Here is an 11,589-nt window from a genome sequence, read left to right as displayed (position 1 = left end):
ACCCCAATCAGCAACGAGCGAAGCGCGTTCCCCGCGGCCAATGGGCGCGCCGTCGCCCCTAGCAACTACGTCCATCAGCCCCGCGCGGCCAATGAGCGCGCGGGGCGGGGCGGCGCCGAGTTGCAGGTGAGCCTCGACGTGCACTAGCCAGAGCGCCTGTGAGGGAGCCGCCTGTAGGCAGCAGACTAGAGGATGCGCGCGTCAAATGCGAGCTTGTTCTAATGCGAGCTACCAGTCCGGCTCCGAGCGTCATGGCGACCGCAGCGTCTAACCACTACAGCATCCTCACCTCCAGCGCATCCATCGTGCACTCGGAGCCCGGCGGCATGCAGCAAGCGGCAGCGTACCGGGACGCGCAGAGCCTGTTGCAGAGCGACTACCAGCTGCAGGGCAACGGCCACGCGCTGAGCCACGCTCACCAGTGGATCGCCGCGCTGTCCCACGGCGAGGCGGCCCCGTGGTCCTCGGAGCAGGACATCAAACCGGCCGTGCAGGGCGCGCGAGACGACATGCACAACTCCGGCGGCGGCAACCTGCAGCACCAGTCTCGAGCGCCGTCGCACCTGCAGGTTCACCAGACGGCGCACGGCGGGAGCCACCACGACGCCCGGGCGTGGAGGACCACCACGGCGGCGCACATCCCCAGCATGGCGACCACCAACGGCCAGAGCTTGATCTACTCCCAGCCCAGCTTCGGCGTCAACGGGCTGATCCCGGGGCCGGGCGGCGGCCAGGGGCTGCACCACCACAACCTGCGAGACCCCCACGAGGACCACCACAGCCCGCACCTGAGCGAGCACAGCCATCCGCCGTCCCAGCAGCATCAGCACCAGCACGGGCCCAACCACCACGACCACTCGGACGAGGACACGCCGACCTCGGACGACTTGGAGCAGTTCGCCAAACAGTTCAAGCAGCGGAGGATCAAGCTGGGCTTCACGCAGGCGGACGTGGGGCTCGCCCTGGGGACCTTGTACGGGAATGTGTTCTCCCAGACCACCATTTGCAGGTTTGAGGCCCTGCAACTCAGCTTCAAAAACATGTGCAAGCTGAAGCCTCTGTTGAACAAGTGGCTGGAGGAGGCGGACTCCACCTCGGGAAGCCCGACCAGCCTGGACAAAATCGCCGCACAGGGCAGGAAACGGAAAAAACGGACCTCGATCGAGGTCAGCGTCAAGGGGGCTTTGGAGAGCCATTTTTTGAAGTGCCCAAAACCCGCAGCGTCGGAAATTATCTCCCTGGCGGACAGTCTGCACTTGGAGAAAGAAGTGGTGAGGGTTTGGTTTTGTAACAGGAGACAGAAGGAGAAACGGATGACGCCTCCCGGAGGAGCTCTGCCGGGGAGCGAGGACGTGTACGGGGACACGCCGCCCCACCACGGGGTCCAGACCCCGGTTCAGTGAGCCCGCCGGGACTTCGCCCAAATTTCCACTTATATATAAATCACTGGACTATGAAACGGTAGTGGGTGTTTTATGTATAACGAGTGCGTATACGCGATAGGAGAAGAGGGGGGACGGGACGACCCCTCTTATCTCTCTCCCAGAGCTCAAGGAACATCAACGTGTGTTCTCTTCTGTTCTGAGGATACCAGCCGAGCACTGTGAGTCCAATAGACGCAGTTTCAAGGTGTAGCCCCCTCATTGTGTCGTGGAATTAGAACAACAGAGGGAGGGGAGGACACAAGGATGCAGACAGCAGAATAGCTTCGGCCACTTGATCAACAACACAATATTACCCTGCTTAAAAAGTAAAAAATAATCATCATAATTAAAGCAAATGTATTTTAGTTGTGTAGCTCCATGCAGCAGAGATGCTCGCTGCTTGATTGGATGCTGGGGGCCACTAAAGAGTCTCGCTCAGGGTGAGCATCTGTCACCTTTGCATTCATTTTATTGCGCGCAGACAGCAGGCTAGCCAGCTCCTCTTTATTCGATGAAAAGCATTTCATCATCCAAAACAAACACCCATCGATGTTATCATTAAGATATCGATGATTATATTTGTGAGACTAAAACTCATAGCCGTGGCTGTGATGTAATCATAGTTAATAATAAGAGGGATAAGTCTTATTCTGAATCCAAACATCCCCCTTGCCTTTATTCTGACTCCGAAAAGATTTGTTGCGTCATCCGCAGGTCAGGACGGACTCTTGATTTCTAAAACAACAACATTTGCATCCACTTTTGTAAATACTGTACTTTAAATGTCATGTTTTCACCTTTCTTTTTTATTTTTATTTTTCCACTGGGGCACTTTTTGAATTAATATTCCAGAAACAGACTTTTTAAAATCCACTTTCCTTCATAATCTTCCTGCTGCCTTGTGTCTGTGTGTTATTTATCGCTCTGCGCATTCGCGAGTGCGTTTGATATATTTTTTTTTACGTCATGTACATTCCGTTCAAATCGTATTAAGAGTTTGATTCTCTCCCACTACTGCGGAAAATTGTGAAATCTGTTACAAATACGCACGTATGCTTTATGGACTCAATTAGTGTGCTTTTTAAAGAATTGACCCGAGCGACTGAGAAGTTCAAAAGAGCAAAATTGGAATCTCTAAATTGCTTCCAAACATATTGTAGGCTATACTAATATTCCAAACAATCAGCATTTGATCAAAATTATTATTATTATTATTATTATTATTATTATTATTATTATTGCAGTGTTTTGCTTTCGAGTTATCTTCGCCAATGATTTTCATCACTTAGAAGCCTTTTGTTTGATATTTGTTTTTCTGTTTTTTATAATTTATTCCTGGAGGAGGACACATGGAGGACGATAAGTATTTTTGTGTGTGTAGGGAACAGCATTTTAATTTCCATTTCCATAGCTGTAGCCTATGTATATACATATTTTCTATTCTGCAGAAGGCCTCTTGTTTTATCCAAACATTTTCAACATTCCCAAAGGTTTGTTTTACATCCCGGAATTATTTTACCCGTTTGAAAGCAGTTTCTTCAGTAGCTTTAATCAATCGATTCAAGTCCAAATTCACTGCAAGTTCAAGTTGTGAGATCTGGATCTCTCTGCTCCTATCCAACGCTGTTTTTATCATATATACATATATATATATATATATATATATATATATATATATACTTTTCTGGTGACATATTTGCTTTACTTTTGTTTTTTGTTTGTTTGTCATGTTTGTTTATTGGGGGTTACAATAAGTCATATTCCCAGGATGAAAGGATGTGGGTGCTTTATGACATATAAACAAACGGACTTGCACATTTTTAAATAATGGGGTTGATATTAAACAGCTTTTTTCCAATGTCGGGACTAAATGTGTTTTTAAGTCATAACTGAGCGCATCCCTGCAGTCTTGATTTAAGGCCAATGTCTTTAACGTTGTTTTTGTTTGTCTCCCAGGTTGTTGTTTTTTAATAGAATTCCTTATTGTTCCCATTATGAGGCCCAATGGCCACAGAGAAGTCCTTTTATCCTTGCAATTAAACAGAAGCGCTAAAAATGAAATATTTAGACATAAAGATACCGTAAAAGCATAATTTGAATGCTTTAGGGGTATTTAGATGCATGCTGTAAAAATGTTTCATGACTTTATGCCTTTCAAACGCATAATGGATTATTCATTTGATGGTTCAGCTACAAGGCAAAACAACAACAAATAATAACAACAAAACAACAATAATACTATTCTGAGTTTTTCCGTGATCAAAGGATTCGAAGAGAAACCAGTGCAGTAGCACACTGTTTTATCAGTGTGTAAAGCTGTGTTTAATTGTAAGGTTACTTTCAGATGGCACCAGGATATCTTGAATTATGGACGATGTTGTTGACCAGTTAAAAAAAGAAGAAGAAGAAGAAAAGCAAACACATTGGTTACAATTGCTATAGTTAAAGAATTGACACAACAGGCTGCCTCAGGTGCGTAAATGTCGCCATTTTATAAAACAGTCAGATATAATTAGCTCTTAAATAGTATTTAATGAACTCATAAAACAAAATGACCTTAAATATGGCTGTCTGTAAAAAGTTAAGTGTTGTGCTTTCTTATTTAGAGTCTCTTTTTCCACCTCAACTGTTTTTATGGCCTTTTTTAATTTGAGGCAATGTGATCACGTCATTCCAAGAGCAGTTAATTTTCCTTTAAAATTAAGAGTTCCAGTTTACATCGGCGGTTAATACCTTTTTAGCTAGCGTGTCTATAGAGGCTGCTGATTTTGTTACGCTACGTGCGCAACTGTTATCCAAAAAGTGTACCCGTGTGCCCTTCACATGCTCGCTATAGCAAATGCAATTAATAGTGCGTCACGTTAATTACACCTTGCTCTTTATTTAGGGGAAATTTCCCTTTAGACTTCCTGGGAAGGAAAAGTGTCGTCAGTGTTTGTGTTGCTGAGATGATGGAAAAACATCGTCGAGGAGTAGTCGGTGCTGTAGCGCCATCTAGGGATTTTATGTGGCCCTCCAGCTGGCAATAATGAGGAAGGGCATGTTACTGAAGTATTTACATCAACAAATCGATATTATGTTAAACATATGAAAAGAAATCGCGCAGTTTGAAGAATTTTTCACTATACATAATTGTACAAGAGTCAACTTTAGCTAAAACGATGCACTATATGTGCATCTCTTTATAAAGGTAATAATTGTGACACTTTAATTCATAATTAAAAAAAAAATGCAAACAAAACAGCTGGTTCTTGATGAGTAATAATAAGATTGAGATACATCACATACTACTTTTGTGATATGTGAATGTGACTATGTGATAACTATAGATTATGTAATGTTATGCACCCCGGATAGCATGAAAAAACTGTATATAATCGACCAAGTGTCAATCAATATTAATTTTAAAGTCCATCAAAGTTGTCCGCAAAAGACCACACAAGTCAACCTGCTCCTCCAAAAGGCCGGCAAGATCATTGGCGACACGCGTTGGACACGTTGAGGTTCCATCTTCTCAACTCTGACATTTTGCAGCACGCTTTTCTCATCGCCAGCTCATCGTAAATTGATTACGTTTTGGCGTTGACTTGGATCGAGCAGGGAATAGTCTCCTCTCGCCAAAGACATTTTTGACGTGTCAAGGTAAGACAACCACGAGGGTAAAATGAAATTAACTGCGGATTCAGGAGTTCCTGGCACACACGTTGTTAGAAACCACTGCAGACATTACTGAATGCTGAATTTGAGGGAAATCAGTCCAAATATAAACAAAACATGAACTCTCTTATGGTACTGCCTGATTGTTAATTGATTACCAATTTTAAGCATGCAAACGTTTGAAGGAAATGCCCAAAAATAAATAAATAGCTGATGTTTTTGCTGTCTTTGAAAAACTACAGTGCAGTACATATCTTCTTGACTTTTTATTTTAGCTTGGAATTTGTTTGAATGGCCCAAATGTATCTCCAAAGATCATCTAATCTCTCCAGAATCAAAATCATCTTTATTGGCCGAGTTTGTAAAACACACAAGAAATTTGTCTTCACAGTCACAACGCATTCAAACAGAAAGCCTGGCGGATTAATATCAGCGCCCTGAATATATATATATATATATATATATATATATATATATAAAATATATAAAAAAAGACGGAAGCAAACCTTCTGTTGCTGAATTGTTGTTTTGTGGTCGATGAGAACACGTTGGTCAAGTCATTTAAGTCTTATCATGATGCTGTTTATATCCACCTTCAATGCCTGAAAGGTCAAAAGGGTACAACAGGTACAAAACATTGGGTCCGACTAACATATATATATATATATTTTTTTTTAAATAAATTGTCTTATAAATTTATGCCTGTTATATACTGTAGTTATATCTTGTGAATAATCTTTATTTTGTACCACACGCACACACACACACACACACACACTCTGCGCAACTCCACTATTTGACATTGTTCCATCTCGCTCAGACGCTCTGCAGCTAATTACAGCCGGCACACTTAAGCACACAAATACGTGTGTGCGTTCATTTGTAAACGAGTTAGTGTTTAATTAGAACTTCGCATGAACTTTTCTGATCAGTGGAGCGAATCGTGTCACCCCATCAGTGCGTTATTATTCCGGCTATAATTGCTCGACATGCTCATTTGAGCTGCGATGCCGCCAAAGCCTCCAGAGACGCTGGTGGTCAAGGTAAACCAATCACAATAGTCATAAGGTGTTGTAAACAAACAAAAAGAAATTGATTGAAAATGTTGAATGCATATTAAAAGTCTACACACCCCTATTCAAATTGTGTGGGGTATGAAAAATGAGACCAAGACATAATTTGAAACTTTTTTCCACGTGACCTACAACCTGTACAACTCAAAGCGAAGTGACATAAACAAGTGAAATGTGATTGCACAAGTGTGCACACCCTCTCAGAACTGGGGTTGCTGCTGCGTTCAAAATTAACCTTTTATATTCACTTACATTCAAACTCATGTTAAATGGGAGTCAGCACACACTTGCCACCGTTTAAATTGCATCTGATGAACCCAAAATAAAGTTCAGATTTTCTAGTAGGCTTTTCCTAACATTTTTGTAGTCGCATCTTCGTAAGGTATTAGTCAGGAGAAATGATTCTGAGGTGCTCAATACACACTGGAACACAATGAAGACAAACTTCAAGTGAGCGACCCTCTTAATTTGATGAAAAGACAAGAAGAAAACTGGTCAGGGAGGCTGCCACAAACATCAAAGATGCTGCAGGAATTTCTGACAAGTAATGGTTCTTGAGTACCACGGCACAACAATCTCCCATCTTCGCTATGGGGTAGGGTGGCAACTACCGGTTAGTCAGTGTTAGCACAAACCTTTATGTGTCTGCTATAGAAAGCGATCAAAAATATAAAAAAATATTCAAACAGCTGAACTTTCTTGAGGATTAATCAAACGCACTTTAAATGTTGGCTGCTGCGTACTCACTGTGACAGTTAATCATATTTTAATTAGGGGTGTAAAAATTAGTGCATTCATTTCGAGTTTAAAGTTCCTTTCACGCCACAATTTTTTTTTAACGTGCAATTAATGACTGTTCTTACTTGGAAAGTCTGTACTGGAGGGATTCTAGTCGCAGCAGACACATCCATGTCAAAATTTATTAGTAATAAATTTAATAATAATGCATATGAGACTGGGGTCAAGTTGTATTTTACAATTTTAAAAATGTGCAGAATTTCAGAAGTTGCTTCATGGTAAAGATTAGATAGCTCTTAGAATGAAAAGAAAAATGAATTGAGCTGTCAACCAATGTCTTACAAATGCAATTATGCCATCTAGTGGTAGAAAAATGACATTGACACAAATTAATATAACACTCGTTTTTTACACTACAGTACATCTTTTTAGTTTTAACTACATTTTATGAATTATTATGAAATTATTGTATCCATAACTAAAAGAAGCAGACATATTTCTATTAGTTTAACATTTTTTTCCCCACTTTTATGTTAATAAGATTATGAAAACTCGGGAAGAAAAATATTTTACTGCACGTTTTATTGTACATTTAGAACCGATTTAAGATTTGCGATTAATTATGAGTTACCATTGAAGTCATGCGATTAATTACGATTAAAAATGTTAATTGGCCTTCATGATAACAAACCATGTTATGCTCTCAAGATCACCCATCAACAAGAACTCACTTTTGCCTTGTAACGGCTCATTTGCATTACACATATGAAGCTCCTGTGAGATGTTTTCAGCATAGTTAAAAACATTTTCTTGAGAATCAACTCACAACAACGGAAACAAAAAGAAGAGACAAAGTTAAATTTTCATTTACAAATTTTTTCCTTGAATGACATTTTGGCTCCAACAGTAGATCCAGCCAAACTCATCCCACACAGATTGAACAAACAAGTAAAAAAAAAGAAAAGAAGAGTTGAACAAATTGCTGCGGTTCTCCCCTTGGATCAAACAGCCGCCTAACAAAACGTGAGTGTGGAATCAAACGGCAGCACCGTGCAAGGAAAGCCTCCATGACTCCTGTTTGCATCCTCACACTGAGCACTGACTGAGGAATAATCATTGGGGAGGCAGCCTAAATTAATACTCCAGTTGAGGCCGCCTCATTCTCTGTCATTAGGGCACATTACAGGGCCACAATATACATCATTAATCCAGGCACAAACAATTCATTAAAAGGCAGTTAAGGAGACAAGCGCGTGTCACTTCTCCCTGTGGTTTTAATAGACTGCAAAACAGCAGAGGGCCAAGCCGAAAAGGATCATTCCGCCATTCGCTTCCAGTAAGTCATCCTGGCTAATGGCTGCATTCGTCCTAGTTGGAGCTGAGGATTCTGAAACTAAAGCCACCGCTCACTCATAAAGCCAGAGAATGGCAAGTTAATCATTGACCGTTGGATATAAAGACTTCAACTGTACAATATTCATGTTTGGATCTCTACAAGAAGTGTAGTAATAGGCTATCAGTTAGGGATGTGCCAAAAAAATCGATTCTCATTTAGTACGATTCAGAATCGATTTTAAATGTCCCAAAATCGATTTTATTTAAATTATTTTATACTGTCTTGCCTTTGTTTGTGTGTGCCTTTATTGGGAGCACTGTTCATGTTGTACTCGATTTGGCCAGTTAGGGGCAGTGTGGTTCCATGCGGTCTGATACACTGTTAAGTTGTAGCCACATTAGAGAGTAAAAGGAAAAAGTCACAATCAAGTTATTCCAATAAAAGTTGTTTTTTTGCAGCGTGGAGCCGTTCTTTGAGTGATAAAAGTGCAGCGAGTACCGCACTAATTAGCATTAGCGAGTCAGACTGGAGTAGATCATTACGATTCTTTGCACATCTATAAATTGAAGCAAAAATCATTGTCAATCAAATCATTTTGAATCAAAATACGTTCTTAACGGAAAATCGATTCTGAATCGAACCACAGAGCCAAAAATCGGAATCGAATCGAATCCCACCCCTACTATCAGTCATCTATTTGGATTTTATTTAACGTGTGGTTCAAGTGAAGCACCCAGTTTCATCACCACAGCAGTACAATATTTTCACGTGGGGGGCTAAATACAGCATGGCTTGCCCAGCACAATGATTAATCACACATTAAGGCTGGGGGAGGGGGTTACGGTTCAAATACTGAACAAATTGAATCCAGTCAGTGGTCAAACTCACGAAATACTCAGAGGTTACCAACCGCAATTACATATGACAGGGCTGTGGGTTAAGTATAAATGAACATTTTGGTTAAATAGTTAGTTCATTATTATTATTATTATTTACATTACTCATATACGAGGTGTGAGAAAACTTTAGGTCAACTGCTCTATGAGAAAAAAAATGTAAATCTTAAACAGAATAGAGGACCGTAAATAAATACCACACATGGAGTTGCTTTACACATTATAGTTCTGCTTTAGATTTAAAATATACAGATTCACACAGTGTATATGATCCTGGTGGACATAAATGTTTAGACAGTTAAAGAAAAGTAGTATACTCGATTGCTGACACTTATTTTATATTTAGACAATAAATAATTTTTGTCCTGCACTTTCACTTGTGTAAGTATTTAATTTGACCAGAAAAGGCTTGTTACACAAAATTAATTAGTATTTCAGGAGATATAAAAATTGTGCAACTAAAATGAACTCATTCCAACATAAAGATTTATTTTTTTTTAAATACAGTATTTTGATTGTCGCGTATTACACACGTGGACAAAATTGTTGGTACTGTAATCATAACCAAATAAACCAAAAGAATGGTAATAATAAATACAAGTTTAATGAAAATGATACATTGCTTTTGAATTGTTTAACAAAATTATTTATTAAAAAAAAGTAGACTGATGAAACAGGCCTGGACAAAAATGATGGTACCTCTAAAAAATAATTTGACCATTAAAACATTTTCAAGCAAGGTGTCCTCGAAATAGCATCACGGGTGTCGTTAACCCTTAGCAAGTAGTCAGTCAGCCTATTGAAAGGGTGACAAGTAGTCACCGTGCTGTTTGACGACATGGTGAGTATCACACTAAACATGGACCGTATGGAGCCAAGGAGACATTTGTCTCAGGAGATTAGAAAGAAAATCATAGACATGTTAAAGGTGAAGGCCACAGGACCATCTCCAAGCAGCTTGATGTTCATGTGACTGCAGCTGTATGTATTATTCAGAATTTCAAGATCCAGTGGACTGGACCCAACTTCCCTGGACGTGGCCGTAGGAGGAACATTGATAACAAACTGATAATAGTAAAAAAATAAAAAATAAAAAAAATAAACAGCCCAGAAGAAACTCCAGAGAAAATAAAGGTGAACTCCAAGGTCAAGGTACGAGAGTCTTAGATCGCATCATCCGTCATTGTTTGAGTTGAATGAAACTGCAACCGGTGTGTACGGACCAAAACTGACCTTTGCATTCAAATTCAGAACAGATTGTGCTTCGACACGCGGCCGAAATATCTGACAGAGAAATAAAAATGCCCACACCAATTTGACCTTTGACCTCAGCTGTGAACAGCTAACAAAACGAAATACAGGAATGACTTGGGACGTGGAAAAAAAAAAATCACAATTTTCAAATAATAAAGAATTGTACACATTTTGTTAATATGTTTCATTTTCAAATGTAAATCATATATATAAATAAAACATATCCATTCAAAGAAACCTATGGGTATCCTTGTTTAAAATGTGCATACTATTACTGTATTATTATTTTTCTCTCTTCTCTTTTTTAATTCTTTATACAACCTACCTAATCCTTTATTTTATTGTGTTTGTACAGCATGCTGATCTCTTATACTCTGTGGCCACCTGCTGGCTGTTTTTGTAATAACTACCATTGCTTTAAGCCACCTCCTCATGTCAGAAGCGGCATTAAAGCCTTTTGTATGTTCTTGCATTAAAAATGTATAAAGACGTTCATTTGAACTATTTCTATTAGTTTAACATTTTTTCCCACTTTTGTTAACAAGAGTATGAAAACCTAGATTTTTTTTATTGTACATTTAGAACAGATATAAAATTTGTTAAATAATCGTGAGTTAACTAGTGAAGTCATGCGATTAATAACATTTTTTTAAAAATCGCCTCTTGGCCCTAATTTTAATTAAAGTGGAAGTCAACCTTAAACATTTCTTGACAATAATCTGTTATATGTGACTTCACTAAACATGACATTCTGATTGATATTACATTTGTGGAATATGAGTTCTCTAGCAAAATCCAGCCATTTTTTTGTATTCTCATTATAAATAAAGAAGGACAAAGTATTTAATTTCACCTTGTGTCCAACAGACAAATGACCTGTGACAGCAAGTTCAACAGCCTTCACTTCCCCAAATTCGACAGCGTGAGTCACACTTGACAAAATGTTTCATGACGATGACCTGTCGTCAATTTCATAACACCCACGTCTTCCGTAGGTTCCATTGTCTACCAGGGTGCGCCAAATCAAACCACAGTGTCTTTGGAATGTCAGACTACAAGGAGCTACCTGATTGGATAACCCACCAGTTGAGTTCTCGTCTCCGCAACAGAATGTCTACAATGGTTCCACCAGTAATGGGATCATCTCCAGAGAGCGAGTAGCCAACTTTCAACTGTAACGTCTCTTAAAGAGGTCCAGCTAATTGTCACTT

The 11,589-nt window shown here is 39.9% G+C and overlaps 1 protein-coding gene across 1 annotated transcript; it reads left to right on the top strand.

Moving 5' to 3' along the window:
- The first annotated feature begins 168 nt into the window (after positions 1-168).
- On the top strand, positions 169-2,310 carry pou3f2b (POU class 3 homeobox 2b). The gene has a single exon (XM_077576938.1). It carries the CDS (start codon positions 222-224, stop codon positions 1,401-1,403), a length of 1,182 nt encoding a protein of 393 aa, XP_077433064.1. The 5' UTR covers positions 169-221; the 3' UTR covers positions 1,404-2,310.
- Positions 2,311-11,589: the final 9,279 nt, after the last annotated feature.

This window comes from Vanacampus margaritifer, chromosome 9 (genome assembly GCF_051991255.1).
Source record: "Vanacampus margaritifer isolate UIUO_Vmar chromosome 9, RoL_Vmar_1.0, whole genome shotgun sequence".
In the NCBI taxonomy this organism is placed as follows: Eukaryota; Metazoa; Chordata; class Actinopteri; order Syngnathiformes; family Syngnathidae; genus Vanacampus; species Vanacampus margaritifer.
Note: the sequence above shows the minus strand (reverse complement) of the source record. Positions and strands in the feature narration are given on the sequence as shown.

Bases quoted from the DNA above. Each gene is read 5' to 3' on its own strand.
- pou3f2b (XM_077576938.1), top strand. From the start codon at position 222: ATGCGAGCTACCAGTCCGGCTCCGAGCGTCATGGCGACCGCAGCGTCT.